The 16,140-nt window shown below is 43.5% G+C and overlaps 1 protein-coding gene across 3 annotated transcripts; it reads left to right on the top strand.

Moving 5' to 3' along the window:
* Window positions 1-284: 284 nt before the first annotated feature.
* Window positions 285-14,306, top strand: LOC311124721 (uncharacterized protein). Of its 3 annotated transcripts, none has more exons than XM_084198822.1 (3): window positions 285-456; window positions 9,669-10,387; window positions 12,726-14,306. In XM_084198822.1, exons 2-3 carry the CDS (start codon window positions 9,712-9,714, stop codon window positions 14,282-14,284), a joined length of 2,235 nt encoding a protein of 744 aa, XP_084054948.1. In that variant the 5' UTR covers window positions 285-456; window positions 9,669-9,711; the 3' UTR covers window positions 14,285-14,306. The 3 variants fall into 3 exon arrangements, with proteins under 3 accessions (XP_084054948.1, XP_084054950.1, XP_084054949.1); XM_084198824.1 differs by lacking the exon at window positions 285-456 and adding an exon at window positions 480-526; XM_084198823.1 differs by lacking the exon at window positions 285-456 and adding an exon at window positions 8,953-9,445.
* Window positions 14,307-16,140: the final 1,834 nt, after the last annotated feature.

Here is a 16,140-nt window from a genome sequence, read left to right as displayed (position 1 = left end):
GTTCGTGTTTTGATTGAATGTTTTACCTATGCACGCCTTTTTTCATGTTAAGAAGTACGTAGTAAGTAAGCCTTAGACAAGTAAGTCTCGTAATGTTTAATAAAATCACAGAAAAAGCTCCTCTGAACTTCAAAATGCATTTTTTCACACTTTACATTTGCCATGAGAACATTGTAAATGCAGCAAATTTGTCCTGAAGTGAGATGCAAGAAGCATCATCAGCCATAAAGGCTCGAGCCATGGAGTTGACATTGATATATCGATACTCGATTGGTCTGATCTGTGTGTGATGACGGGCTTAGCAGAAGTCGGAACCCAGCAAAGAACGAGGAGCTAGCAAGCTAACTAGATTAGTCTTCCATCATAGTGGGATATTCTACTTTCAATCTCCAAAATACAGCGTAAAACTGATCTTAGAACAACTTTATCGAAGGATCATCAAGCGAAAGTCACGAGGTATACTTCTTTCCCACGTGGTCAGGCTGGACAAAGACGTGCTAGCCTGTTAGCCTTTCTACTGTAGCTGGTAGGTAGCAAAGGTTACGGACACTTCTACTGGAGCCAGTTTGGTGTTTTTGTACACCACCAACCCCACGAACGATTAGCTAATGTTTAGGGCTTTGGCTTAACCCTAAAGTGGAACTGACAGCGTTTTAACTACAGATATGAAACAAACAGACAATCATATCAGTCCAAAAATATCAAATTCCCAATTTATGCTACAAAACCAACTTTGAGGTTTTATAAATAGGTTTGATTTGACTCAATTCCATGACGTACATTAAGGCATTGTTGACAGAACAGATGGAAGCAGTTCAATGCATGATTAATATTATTCACCAATAAATGTCTTGGTAGTCCCAAAAATATTGCTATCAGGTTGTAAATCACAGCTGGCCTGGTACATTGTTTGCTGCCTCCATTCGGAATGCACGTTTCAGTTTCAATGATTTCAATATTTTCGACAAAAACGGACGAATGTAACTAAGGCTGGAAATGTCAATACAATCAAACTAGCAAGGGTAATGATCACAAGTCAGTGATAACGTGGCTAATAGGCTAGCGTATCTATTTATGTAGCAAGCTATTTATTGAACAAGCTAAAAACACGGAGCCTAGCATTAGCTTGCTGCTGGTAGGATGTCATGTCATTGGAGGAGTGGGTGAGTGACTGACTCGTTTTTCGGTGGCTACAACTAGATGCAGGTGTCATTTGGTTAGCTAGCAAGAAATGTGAATCGCTTTGCTAGCTAGCGATGCTGAACTTGAACGACTGTTATCCAGTTAGTATATCTCTTGCGTTCATAAAAGTCACCCTGGCTATCTACTCCGATTTCAGAGCACTCGTCTGTGTTCGCCAGATGCAGAATAATTGATGAATTTACCAACGCTCAAAACTGTTGAATATATTGCTTTAGAATTTTTCACAAATGCCTTATTCAACATAATTCCCAAACATTCTATGAATTTATGAAAACGACCATATCTAAGTGCTCGCTTGTCAGAAAATGTAAAAAAAAAAAAAAAGATTTAATGTTGCTACAACGCTGTCAGTTCCACTCTAATTCCCGGTTTATGAGGTGCAGCCATGGAGAATTACCTGAAAATAATTGTGACCCACCATCTCTTTTCGGTATTATTTTCCAAAATGTTTGATTGTGTTTTTTACGTTGGATAAAAAAAGTATAAACTCAGAGCTTCAAAATTGCAATTCATACACACTTCAGTTGGAGGAAACATGGGAAAGTAATGCTGCTTTGAAATTTGATGAATTTGTAATTCCATTTAGGAGAAAAAGGCTTTCAAACATTTTGATTTTCACATTTTCTCTACATTATCCTTGGGAAAAATATTTAGAAAATGAATACTTTAGGCCTCCCGAGTGGCGCAGCGGTCTAAAGCATGGCAGTGCTTAAGGCATCACTACAGACCCGGGTTTGATCCCGTGACCGGGGGTCCCATAGGGCGGCGCACAATTGGCCCAGCGCCGACGAAGATGGCGGCCTCACGACTAGCTCTTAGGAAACATCGGCGTACTTTGTTTTTTTATGTATTATTTTTTACATTATTAGCTCAGAAAGTGTTTTGTATCATTACATACAGCCGGGAAAAACTATTGATATCAGAGCGGCGGTAACTCACCAGCATTACGACCAGGAATACGACTTTCCCGAAGCAGATCCTTTGTTTGCTCTCCCCAGGGCAACTGAACTGATTCCAGCGGCTGACCCAAAACATCGCCGGCGGCGGAGGAGAGGCACTCGGAGCGGCCTGCTGGTTCGACTTAGGAGGCGCGCAAACCACCCACTGCTTCCAAGTATATTACTCGCTGATGTTCAGTCTTTGGATAACAAGGTCGATGAGCTCAGGGCAAGGATTTCTTTCCAGAGAGACATCAGGGCCTGTAACATACTTTGTTTCACGGAAACATGGCTCTCTCTGGATATTCTGTCGAAATCGGTCCAACCAGATGGGTTCTCAGTTCATCGCGCAGACAGAAATAAATATCTCTCCGGGAAGCAGAAGGGCGGAGGTGTATGTTTCATGATTAACGACTCATGGTGTAATTGTAGAAACATACAGGAATTCAAGTCCTTTTGTTCACCCGACCTAGAATACCTCACAATCAAATGCAGACCGTATTATCTCCCAAGATAATTTTCTTCGGTTATAGTCACGGCCGTGTATATCCCCCCTCAAGCCGATACCACGACGGCCCTCAAATAACTTCACCGGACTTTAAGCAAACTGGAAACCACATATCCTGAGGCTGCATTTATTGTAGCCAGGGATTTTAACAAAGCAAATTTGAGGACTAGGCTGCAGAAGTTCTATCAACATATCAACTGTTGTACACAGGCTGCTAAAATTCTCGACCGTGTCTATTCAAACTTCCGGGATGGTTATAAGGACCTCCCCCGCCCTCCTTTCGGCAAATCTGACCAAGACTCCATTTTGCTCCTCCCTTCCTATAGGCAGAAACTCAAACGCTGGTCTGACCAATCGGAATCCACGCTTCAAGATTGTTTTGATCACACGGACTGGGATATGTTCCGGGTAGCTTGCGAAAATAATTTAGATGAATACACTGAAACGGTGACTGAGTATATCAGGAAGTGTATAGGAGATGTTGTGCCTACTGTGACTATTAAAACCTACCCTAACCAGAAACCGTGGATAGACGGCAGCATTCGTGCAAAACTGAAAGTGCGAACCACTGCATTTAACAATGGCAAGGTGACTGGGGATATGGCAGAATGCGAACAGTGTCAACGGCTCAGACACTCACTCCGCAAGGCAATTAAACAGACAAAACATCAGGATAGAGACAAAGTGGAGTCGCAATTCAACGGCTCAGACACGAGACAGGGTCTACAGACAATCACAGACTACAAAAGGAAAAGCAGCCACGACGTCTTGTTTCCGGAAAAGCTAAACACCTTCTTCGCCCGCTTTGAGGATAACACAGTGCCACCGACGCGGCCCACTACCAAGGACTGTGGGCTCTCCTTTTCCATGGTGGATGTGAGTAAGACATTTAAGCATGTTAACCCCCGCAAGGCTGCCGGTCCAGACGGCATCCCTAGCCGCGTCCTCAGAGCATGCGCAGACCAGCTGGCTGGTGTGTTTTACGGACATATTCAATCTCTCCCTATCCCAGTCTGATGTCCCCACATGCTTCAAGATGGCCACCATTGTTATTGTACCCAAGAAAGCAAAGGTAACTGAACTAAATGACTATCGCCCCGTAGCACTCACCTCTGTCATCATGAAGTGCTTTGAGAGACTAGTCAAGGATCATATCACCTCTACCTTACCTGACACCCTAGACCCACTTCAATTAGCTTACCGCCCCAATAGATCCACAGACGATGCAATCGCCATCACACTGCACACTGCCCTATCCCATCTGGACAAGAGGAATACCTATGTAAGAATGCTGTTCATTGACTATAGCTCAGCATTCAACACCATAATACCCTCCAAGCTCATCATTAAGCTCGAGGCCCTGGGTCTGAACCCCGCCCTGTGCAACTGGGTCCTGGACTTCCTGACGGGCCGCCCCCAGGTGGTGAAGGTAGGAAACGACATCTCCACTTCGCTGATCCTCAACACTGGGCCCCCTCAAGGGTGCATGTTCAGCCCCCTCCTGTACTCCCTGTTCACCCATGACTGCGTGGCCAAGCACGCCTCCAACTCAATCATCAAGTTTGCAGACAACACAACAGTAGTAGGCTTGATTACCAACAATGACGAGACAGCCTACAGGGAGGAGGTGAGGGCACATCAGATCCTCTTCAACCTCAGGAGGCTGAAGAAATTTGGCTCGGCACCTAAAACCCTCACAAACTTTTACAGATGCACAAATGAGAGCATCCTGTCGGGCTGTATCACCACCTGGTACGGCAACTGCACCGCCCGCAACCGCAGGGCTCTCCAGAGGGTGGTGCGGTCTGCCAAACGCATTACCGGGGGCAAACTACCTGCCGGGGGCAAACTACCTGCCCTCCAGGACACCTACAGCACCCGATGTCACAGGAAGGCCATCAACCACCCGAGCCACTGCCTGTTCACCCCGCTATCATTCAGAAGGCGAGGTCAGTACAGGTGCATCAAAGCTGGGACCGAAAGACTGAAAAACAGCTTCTATCTCAAGAACATCAGACTGGAAAATAGCCATCACTAGCACATTAGAGGCTGCTGCTGCCTATTGAAATCACTGGCCACTTTAAGAAATGGAACACTAGTCACTTTAATAATGTTTACATATCTTACATTACTAATCTCATATGTACAGTGGGGAGAACAAGTATTTGATACACTGCCGATTTTGCAGGTTTTCCTACTTACAAAGCATGTAGAGGTCTGTCATTTTTATCATAGGTACACTTCAACTGTGAGAGACAGAATCTAAAACAAAAATCCAGAAAATCACATTGTATGATTTTTAAGTAATTAATTTGCATTTTATTGCATGACATAAGTATTTGATACATCAGAAAAGCAGAACTTAATATTTGGTACAGAAACCTTTGTTTGCAATTACAGAGATCATACGTTTCCTGTAGGTCTTGACCAGGTTTGCACACACTGCAGCAGGGATTTTGGCCCACTCCTCCATACAGACCTTCTCCAGATCCTTCAGGCTTCGGGGCTGTTGCTGGGCAATACGGACTTTCAGCTCCCTCCAAAGATTTTCTATTGGGTTCAGGTCTGGAGACTGGCTAGGCCACTCCAGGACCTTGAGATGCTTCTTACGGAGCCACTCCTTAGTTGCCCTGGCTGTGTGTTTCGGGTCGTTGTCATGCTGGAAGAGCCACGACCCATCTTCAATGCTCTTACTGAGGGAAGGAGGTTGTTGGCCAAGATCTCGCGATACATGAACCCATCCATCCTCCCCTCAATACGGTGCAGTCGTCCTGTCCCCTTTGCAGAAAAGCATCCCCAAAGAATGATGTTTCCACCTCCATGCTTCACGGTTGGGATGGTGTTCTTGGGGTTGTACTCATCCTTCTTCTTCCTCCAAATACGGCGAGTGGAGTTTAGACCAAAAAGCTCTATTTTTGTCTCATCAGACCACATGACCTTCTCCCATTCCTCCTCTGGATCATCCAGATGGTAATTGGCAAACTTCAGACGGTCCTGGACATGCACTGGCTTGAGCAGGGGGACCTTGTGTGCGCTGCAGGATTTTAATCCATGACGGCGTAGTGTGTTACTAATGGTTTTCTTTGAGACTGTGGTCCCAACTCTCTTCAGGTCATTGACCATGTCCTGCCGTGTAGTTCTGGGCTGATCCCTCACCTTCCTCATGATCATTGATGCCCCACGAGGTGAGATCTTGCATGGAGCCCCAGACCGAGGGTGATTGAACGTCATCTTGAACTTCCATTTTCTAATAATTGCGCCAACAGTTGTTGCCTTCTCACCAAGCTGCTTGCCTATTGTCCTGTAGCCCATCCCAGCCTTGTGCAGGTCTACAATTTTATCCCCGATGTCCTTACACAGCTCTCTGCTCTTGGCCATTGTGGAGAGGTTGGAGTCTGTTTCATTGAGTGTGTGGACAGGTGTCTTTTATACAGTTAACGAGTTCAAACAGGTGCAGTTAATACAGGTAATGAGTGGAGAACAGGAGGGCTTCTTAAAGAAAAACTAACAGGTCTGTGAGAGCTGGAATTCTTACTGGTTGGTAGGTGATCAAATACTTATGTCATGCAATAAAAAGAAAATTAATTACTTAAAAATCATACAATGTGATTTTCTGGATTTTTTTGTTCTCCCCACGGTATATATTCTACTGTATCTTGGTCTATTCCGCTCTGACATTGCTCGTCCATATATTTATGTATATATTCTTCATTCCATTCCTTAAGATGTTTGTGTATTGGGTATATGTTGTGAAATTGTTAGATATTACTTGTTAGATATTACTGCACTGTCGGAGCTAGAAGCACAAGCTTTTTGCTACACCCGCATTAACATCTGCTAAACATGTGTATGTGACAAATAAGATTTGATATGGGAGTGTTTGACAGAGCCTGCTCATCGTGCTCTAGTCACTCCTTGTGGCGGGCCGGGTGCCTGCAGGCTGACTTCGGTTGTCAGTTGAACAGTGTTTCCTCCGACACATTGGTGCGGCTGGCTTCTGGGTTAAGTGGGCGGGTGTTAAGGAGCGCGGTTTGGAGGATGCATGACTCGACCTTCGCCTCTCCCAAACCCGTTGGGGAATTGCAGCGATGAGACAAGATCATAATAAGACGTAAAAGGGGGGTAAAATACAAAAATAAATATAAAAAATATTTTAAAAGGTTGAGGAATACTTAAACCAAATTGCCAAAAGGGATTCTCTGAACATTATCTCATCAAGTTCCCCCATTAGGCCACGATGCGCTGCACTACAAGGAACAGCAAGCACTGCCAACCTGCTGCACGTCAAAAGGCAGTGCATTGCCGCACACACCCAGAACCACACACACGAGTGCACTGTATCATATCGATACTAATGGCACTGACCAAATCTTCTACCGGACCGAAAGTTTAAACGTATTGTAGGCTAAATGTCCAAGTTTCGATTCCAACGAGTCATTGCTGTAGCCTACAGAAAGTGTCATCTTGGTTGTCAAAAAGTTATAAGATAAAGGATTCAGACGCGGGTATAAATTACTACTAATAGGTCACATAAATAATAAGTCAACAGTTGAGTCATCTGCTTTATGAAATTACAGCCTGATCCGCTCCCATCTGTGAATTCAACGTCAATTGTGCTGCTTTCGTGTGTCTGTTTACTGCGCGTAGCAGAGGGAAAGTGTACAGACACATGCCTAAGGTGACAACATTTAAAATACCCAAATGCAGGACAACAGGATGATTTTGCCGGAGATTAGTGGAACAGTGTAGCCTACATGAAAGAAACCATTTGGCAACATTTGCATATTAATTTAGATCTTCTTGAATTACGGTTTTGTGAGCAAATTAGAACAGATGGTGTTAAACTATATAGCCTTCCTGTATTTTGTTTCAATCAAAGCACATTCTGCCTAGTGACGCGCACTGTTATCTAACTTTACTAAACGAGCGCCATAGTGAGAAGTGGCGGACCGTGCTCCAGTTTGCGCTGGCCTGCAGCACTGAACGAGCAATTGAAGTGTAGCCATTTATTTAGCCTTGGGCAAAATTTGGGGAAGCAGAAACGAGACGACGTGTGGCTGATTTTATGAAAATCTGGGAATATTTAGCCAAGGAAACATTTCCGGTTGGTCTCAGGGAATGTAAAACAGTTAGGATGGGAGACGATTTAAAACGGGATTGAGTGAAGTAGCAGAAATTGTTGAATGAGCAACTAATGAGCATGGTGAGTCTAATATGGCAATTTGTAGCTCTTATCAGAAGCATGTTTTTTAGGAGGCCTAACTGTCCTGATCTTCTCAAAAATATATGTTTGCCGGGTTGTGTCCAGTCCGGGGGATGCTTTCACATCTCTGGGAGGAAGGATGTCAACATCGCACAGCAGCTGAAACCTTGTTCCATCTGAGTGAAAGCTGCTTGGCCACAACAACACCAGGCTCCAGACAATTAAAGCTGTAAAGGAGGAAAGCAGACTAAAATAGACAAGACATTCAAACCTTGCATACCAGAAATAACATTCATTGACCCCCAAGTCCAAGCAATAAGATCAAAGTAGAAAGACGAAATACCTGAAGTGTTGCTTGTTCACCCTCGATCATCTCCTTGTACTGATGGCGGAGAGCAGGTTTATGCTGAAAGACAAATTCCAGAAAAATGGGTTCAAACAATATTTAAATCATTTCTTTATAGATTGTTATTTCCTGTTGACCGCTACAGCTGTACTAAAACGCACTGTACACACTTAACCTGCTTCCAGTCCAACAATGGCAGCGCAGACACAAGATTACTAACTAGATTTATCAAACATTTAGCTTCATAATTACCAGCTGGCTAGATGTAAGTGGTATTCATCTAGCTAGCCAATTAGTTGAACATGCAAAAAAAACGAACTTGAAATCTATAATCCAATAGCTAGCTAGCTATTTAGCTATAATTTCATCGTGGCTCGCTAGCTAGCCAACTTAGCATGTGTCCCTAATCACTTAAAATGGGGTTTGATTAGCTTGCTAATTGATTAGCATTCACACCACAGTGGCTATTTTCGGTAGCTAGCTAGTTGAACATGACAAACATGAAAAATATTATCATCATGTCATGCATGGCTTAGCACATCAGCTATCAACCTTAACAGCAGAATGCGACTAGCCAGCTCAGCTAGCTAGCTGTATGCAACTATCTAGGTAGCTATATAGCTAGCAATGAAAACAACTTTTTGATACAGTTGAGACAATAACGTATGTACATGTAACTATCTTGGCATTTTAACTGTAGACTCTCACCTTATAAAGAGAGGAGGATGTGCCATTTGACAGAGAAGCCTTCCACCCTATAAAGAGAGGAGGATGTGCCATTTCACAGAGAAGCCTTCCACCCTATAAAGAGAGGAGGATGTGCCATTTCACAGAGAAGCCTTCCACCCTATAAAGAGAGGAGGATGTGCCATTTCACAGAGAAGCCTTCCACCCTATGTAGCTCCATCAACAGCTCGATTAACTAGTCTGGTTGTGCTCTAGACTTCCCTTCTCTCAGCGCGACCAGGGCAGCGGCAGTCTGAACACAAAGTAACCCTTTTAGGCCCCACTTCTTCCACCCACCCCAATGCCACACTAGTGCCCACACCTCAGCAGAGAAGACCGAAGCTCTATCAGACAGCCACCTCCCCTGGTGTATCTGAAACCAGGGAACATGTATCCCAAACCCTGCTCTCCCACTGCCTGTGTTCCTCTGTGAAGATCTGCAAGTAGGGACCCCATGCCCGCCAACATTGAAATGGCTCCCTTCCACAGATCTCCCTATATGATGTCATCTTAGTTCCTAGGTATTAGTCAAACTAAGGCAAAACACAATAGATGGCGGTTTACATGTCATCTTGACATATATAGCCTTTTCATGACATTTTATGAATATACCAACATTTAATATTTAATTTTAAACATACCTGAATATTCCTAAACCAATTTAACACTAAAAATAAACAAAATCTTAGAGTGAAATGACAGATGCAATCGTTAATGTGTTCTAATCTTTAATTTTCATTGCAGGTCATTGACTGCATTGCTGTTGTTGCCACGTGAGCAGGTCAATATGAGTGGAGAGAGGGAAACGTTGATGGATGAAATCGAACAGAGTTTATACACTTTAACCAAGGACAATTTACGCTGCCTGTGTGAACGCATTGGAATAGGTGGCAAGGATGGCTTCAATGTTCAAGGAAAGAATCACCATCAGTCATTGCGCCGTAACATCCTGGAGCAACTTTGGGAAAATACAAATTCAATGGAATCGGAGGAGCAGGGAATGTCTTGGTTAAACCAACTAAAAGAGGACATCAGAAAGATACAGGAGGATGGTAGATGTGCACCTTTGAGTCCCAGCCAATCCATTGATGATGATGCTGTAGACTGTGATGAAGAAGGGAACCAGAAGGACATGGATTGGTTACGTAGCGAAAGGCTGGAGGCGGAGCCCATTAGTCCCAGCCAATCCTTTGATGACGACGCTGCAGACTGCGACGAAGAATGGGGTGAGGAGGACAGGAATTGGTTTCCTAGCAAAGGTCTGGAGGCTGAGCCAGCTGCAGAGAGACGCACACCAGAGAAGAGAGTGAGTGGATCCCCCTATCTGTCCTCTCCTGGTAAGGCCTTAATGCTGGGTCTGAAGAGGGTGTCTGTGCGGCTGGTCGACTGCAGGAAAACACTGGGGTTGAGAGGAACTGCTGGAGGAGGAGACGTGGAGGAGGAAGGAGATGTGATTCATCAAAGTAAGTGCAGCAGGATACGTTTTGTTTTGTACAATTGCGAAGTTTAATTGTTGTTGTCTAACATTACAGTGCAGTCGAGGGGCCTCTGATATCAATGTTTGTAAGATGCATTAACACCTTTGTGTTTAACATTGTAGAATCGTTAAACAGGGGACAGCGACATGTCAAATCAAATCCAATCAAATGTATTTTTCACATGCGCCGAATACAACAGGTGAAGACTTTACTGTGAAATGCTTACTTAAAATGCAAAGGTTTCACATTTAACGCTTTCATTGTAGAATCGTACCTGAACTACTGTTCAGTCATGTGGTCAGGTGCCACAAAGAGGGACATCGGAAAATTACAATTGGCTCAGAACAGGGCAGCACGGCTGGCCCTTGAATGTACGCGGAGAGCTAACATGAATAATATGCATGTAAATCTCTCATGGCTCAAAGTGGAGTAGAGATTGACTTCATCACTACTTGTTTTTATGAGAAGTGTTGACAAGCTGAATTATGTCTGTTTAAACTACTAGCACACAGCTTGGACACCCATTGCATACCCCACAAAACATGCCACCAGAGGTCTTTTTACAATCCCCAAGTTCAGAAGACTATGGGAGGCGCACAGTACTACATAGAGGCATGACTACATGGAACTCTATTCCACATCAGGGAATTGATGCAAGCATTAGAATCAGATTTAAAAAAACAGATGAAAATACAGCTTATGGAACAGCTGGGACTGTGAAGAGATACAAACACACACACACACAAACGCACAGGAACAGACACGCATACGCACACACACGCTAGCACACACACGTACATTGTAATATTGTAGTATGGTGGTTTTATACATTTTGTGTTGTAGATATGTAGTGGTGTAATAATGTTACATGATGTATGTACTGTTTTATCTTTTGTTTTATGTGTGATGTAAGTGCCTTAATGTGTTTGGACACCAGGAAGAGTAGCTAATGGGGATCACTAATAAATACAAATAGTAATAGAAAACCTTGGAATCAGCCCTAGCCTTAACAGGAAGCCAGTGTAGAGAGGCTAGTTATTTTTTGGGTTCTAGTCAACATTCTAGCAGCTGTGGTTAGCACTAACTGAAGTGTATTTAGTGCTTTATCTGGGTAGCAGGAGAGTAGAGCATTGCTGTAGTCTGACACAAAAGCATGGATTAGCTTTTCTGCATCATTTTTTGAGAAAGTTTAAGATTTTTTGCAATGTTACGAAGATAAAATAAATATGCCCTTGAAATATTTTTTATATGTTCGTCAAAAGAAAGATCAGGGTCCAGAGTAACGTTGAGGTCCTTCACAGCTTTATTTGAGACGACTGTACAATCATCAAGATGAATTGTCAGATCAAACAGCAGATCTCTTTGTTTCTTGTGGCCTAGAACTAGCATCTCCGTTTTGTCCGAGATAAAAGTAAAACATTTCCCGCCATCTGCTTCCAGGGTCGGACATTTTGGGGCTTCAACATGTTTCATCGAAATGTACAGCTATGTGTCATCCACATAGCAGGGAAAGTTGACATTTTGTTTCCGAATAGCATCACCAAGAAGTAGAATATATAGTAAAAAAAACAGTGGTCCTAAAACGGAACCTTGAGGAACACCGAAACATACAATTGATTTGTCAGAGGACAAACCATCCACAGAGACAAAATTACACCTTTCCGACAACCAAGCAAGTACTTGTCCATGTAGACCAATTAGGGTTTCCAATCTCTCCAAAATAATCGGGTGATTGATGGTGTCAAAAGCGGCAGTAAGGTCTAGGAGCACGAGGACAGATGCAGAGCCTTGTACAGGCTTCCTTCTTTTCACTCTGTCATTTAGGTTAGTATTATGGAGTAACTACAATGTACTCCTCAGTTTTTTCCTATCACAACCATTAAAGTCTTCGTTTTAAAATCGCCATTGGCCTCATGGTGAAATCCCTGAGAGGTTTCCTTTCTCTCCGGCAACCGCGTTAGGAAGGACGCCTGTATATTTGTAGTGACTGGGTGTATTGATACACCATCCAAAGTGTAATTAATCACTTCACCATGCTCAAAGGGGATATTCAATGTCTGTTTTTTTTTTCTCCATTTTTCTTCTACTCCTAAACTTATTTAGCCATAACAAATGGGTTAAAGACATTTTAAGCTTTTAATTGTTAAAAATCTTCCACTTTGACATTGAGGTATTGTGTATAAATTCAGGCTGTAACACAACAAAATGTGGAAAAAGTCAAGGGTTGTGAATACTTTCTGAAGACACTGTAATGCCTCAATATGATGTCACTTCTGTAGGACAAACTGTATTCACTGTTTGTTTGATTGTCTCTTTCAAACAGGAGAGAGACGTAGCAACCGTGGATCTTCTGGGGAGCCTCAACAACAACAACAACATGCTGACGACCCAGATGGGAGTCTCCCCACATCAAAACACCTCAACAAACAACAGCAAAGACATACAGGGAAGAAACCACGCCACTGCTGCTCTGACTGTGGGAAGACTTTCGGAGATCCAGCGACACTCAAAATGCACCAAAGAATCCATACAAGAGAGAAACCATACCGCTGCTCACAGTGTGGGGAGACTTTCAGTCAAAAAAGGACTCTTAAGACGCACCAGCAAATACACACTGGGAAGAAACCTCACCACTGCTCTGACTGCGGAAAGAGTTTCAGTGTTTTATCAAGGTTGAAAATCCATCAAAGCACCCACACCGAAAATAAACTATTCCAATGCTCCAAGTGTGGGAAAGGTTTTGCAAACAACCAGTATCGAAAAATACATGAGGAAACGGTACATGAACCTCCCGCAGAAAGGTCTTACCACTGCTCTGACTGCGGGAAGAGATACCGTTTTTTATCAACCTTCAAAAACCATCGAAGAAAACACACAGGAGAAAAACCGTTCCAATGCGCCAAGTGCGAGAAAAGTTTTGCTCAAAAATCCACTCTAAAAGCACACGAGCTAACACACATGCCTGCTGCAGAAAGGCCTTACCAATGCTCCTACTGCGAGAAGAGGTTTTGTATTTCGGCATCCTTTAATTTGCATATGAGAATGCATACTGAAGAAAAAACATTCCAATGTTCTGACTGCGGAATGCGGTTCATTCACGCCAGTTTACTGAAAGAACACGAACATAAACACAAGCCCTCCGCCGAAAGACCCTTCCGCTGCTCTAAATGTGGGGCGTGTTTTACTACAAAAGGTAATCTTAAATTTCACCAGCTGACGCACAACCGGGGAGAGAGAACTTACTGTTGCACTGAGTGTGGGCATTGTTTCTCTCATCCGATATATCTGAAGAAACACCAGAAAAGGCACAGTAAAGACAAGTCCATTGTCTGCGACTTGTGCGGGAAGGCCTTCAACCATCCAAGCAACTTCAGAACTCACATGAAGATACACCAAGGAGTGAAACCGTACCACTGCTCCGACTGTGGCAGGAGCTTCATATTCCGCCAAGGTTTAACAACACACCAGCGTGTGCACACCGGAGAGCTGCCTTACGTCTGTGATCAATGTGGAAAGAGGTTTTCTCAGTACAATTCTTTGATGAATCACCAGCGAACACACACCGGGGAGAAACCTTACCCATGCTCTGTCTGTGGGATAAGCTTCAGTCGGTCACAAAACCTGGCTGCACACAAGAGAACTCATACTGGAGAGAAGCCTCACGCCTGTGATCAGTGTGGGAAGAGGTTTTCCCGAACCGACGCACTGGCTGTACACAAGCGCACCCACACCGGAGAGAAGCCTTACAGCTGTGATATATGTGGGGAGAGGTTCACCTATTTAGTAGGCATGTTGAAACATAAGAAAGGACATGGACATCCTGCAGGTGATGTACTCTGTCCTGAATGGCCTCAGAACGAATCTAGCTCTGTCTATGAATAGAGAGAACTTGCAGAAGACAGCAATATGTCGTTTATCTTACAATCTAACCCCCTGGGAGACACACAAACACAAACACGCACACAGACAAACCCAGAGGGTGGCAGGTAGCCTAGCGGTTAAGAGTGTTAGGCCTGTAACTGAAAGGTATCTGGTTCGAATCCCAGAGATGGCAAAGGTTCTTCTAACCTTTGCCGGCTCAGGGATTCGATTCGAACCAGGTAGGCTACCTGCCGCCCTCTGGGTTTGTCTGTGTGCGTGTTTGTGTGTCTCCCAGGGGGTTAGCTTGTAAGATAAACAACATATTGCTGTTCTGCCCTTGAGCAAGCCAGTTAGCCCCCAATAACAACTGCTCCCCGGGCACATACAGTGGGGGAAAAAAGTATTTAGTCAGCCACCAATTGTGCAAGTTCTCCCACTTAAAAAGATGAGAGGCCTGTAATTTTCATCATAGGTACACGACAACTATGACAGACAAATTGAGGAAAAAAAATCCAGAAAATCACATTGTAGGATTTTTAATGAATTTATTTGCAAATTATGGTGGAAAATAAGTATTTGGTCACCTACAAACAAGCAAGATTTCTGGATCTCACAGACCTGTAACTTCTTCTTTAAGAGGCTCCTCTGTCCTCCACTCGTTACCTGTATTAATGGCACCTGTTTGAACTTGTTATCAGTATAAAAGACACCTGTCCACAACCTCAAACAGTCACACTCCAAACTTCACTATGGCCAAGACCAAAGAGCTGTCTGGATGATCCAGAAGAGGATTGGGAGAATGTCATATGGTCAGATGAAACCAAAATATAACTTTTTGGTAAAAACTCAACTCGTCGTGTTTGGAGGACAAAGAATGCTGAGTTGCATCCAAAGAACACCATACCTACTGTGAAGCATGGGGGTGGAAACATCATGCTTTGGGGCTGTTTTTCTGCAAAGGGACCAGGACGACTGATCCGTGTAAAGGAAAGAATGAATGGGGCCATGTATCGTGAGATTTTGAGTGAAAACCTCCTTCCATCAGCAAGGGCATTGAAGATGAAACGTGGCTGGGTCTTTCAGCATGACAATGATCCCAAACACACCGCCCGGGCAATGAAGGAGTGGCTTCGTAAGAAGCATTTCAAGGTCCTGGAGTGGTCTAGCCAGTCTCCAGATCTCAACCCCATAGACAATCTTTGGAGGGAGTTGAAAGTCTGTGTTGCCCAGCGACAGCCCCAAAACATCACTGCTCTAGAGGAGATCTGCATGGAGGAATGGGCCAAAATACCAGCAACAGTGTGTGAAAACCTTGTGAAGACTTACAGAAAACGTTTGACCTGTGTCATTGCCAACAAAGGGTATATAACAAAGTATTGAGAAAATTTTGTTATTGACCAAATACTTATTTTCCACCATAATTTGCAAATAAATTCATAAAAATTCCTACAATGTGATTTTCTGGAAAAATTTTCTCATTATGTCTGTCATAGTTGACGTGTACCTATGATTAAAATTACAGGCCTCTCTCATCTTTTTAAGTGGGAGAACTTGCACAATTGGTGGCTGACTAAATACTTTTTTCCCCCACTGTATGCTGTAGCCCCCCACAACTCTGTGATTCAGAGGGGTTAAATGCAGAATGTTTAAGGCATCTTATTTAGTTGTGCAACTGGCTAGTTATCCTTCATTTATTTTCCACCCAGTGGTTAACTATGGTTTTTGAGAGTGGTTACTATGGTTTTTGAGAGTGGTTACTATGGTTTTTGAGAGTGGTTACTGTGGTTTTTGAGAGTGGTTACTATGGTTTTTGAGAGTGGTTACTATGGTTTTTGAGAGTGGTTACTGTGGTTTTTGAGAGTGGTTACTGTGGTTTT

This window comes from Coregonus lavaretus, assembly GCF_964263955.1.
Source record: "Coregonus lavaretus genome assembly, contig: HAP1_SCAFFOLD_79, whole genome shotgun sequence".
NCBI classification, from domain to species: domain Eukaryota; kingdom Metazoa; phylum Chordata; class Actinopteri; order Salmoniformes; family Salmonidae; genus Coregonus; species Coregonus lavaretus.
This window is presented reverse-complemented; position numbering and strand designations above follow the sequence as displayed.

Bases quoted from the DNA above. Each gene is read 5' to 3' on its own strand.
- LOC311124721 (XM_084198822.1), top strand. From the start codon at position 9,712: ATGAGTGGAGAGAGGGAAACGTTGATGGATGAAATCGAACAGAGTTTA. The intron at 10,388-12,725 runs GTAAGTGCAGCA...TCTTTCAAACAG, and splicing joins AGGAGATGTGATTCATCAAA to GAGAGAGACGTAGCAACCGT.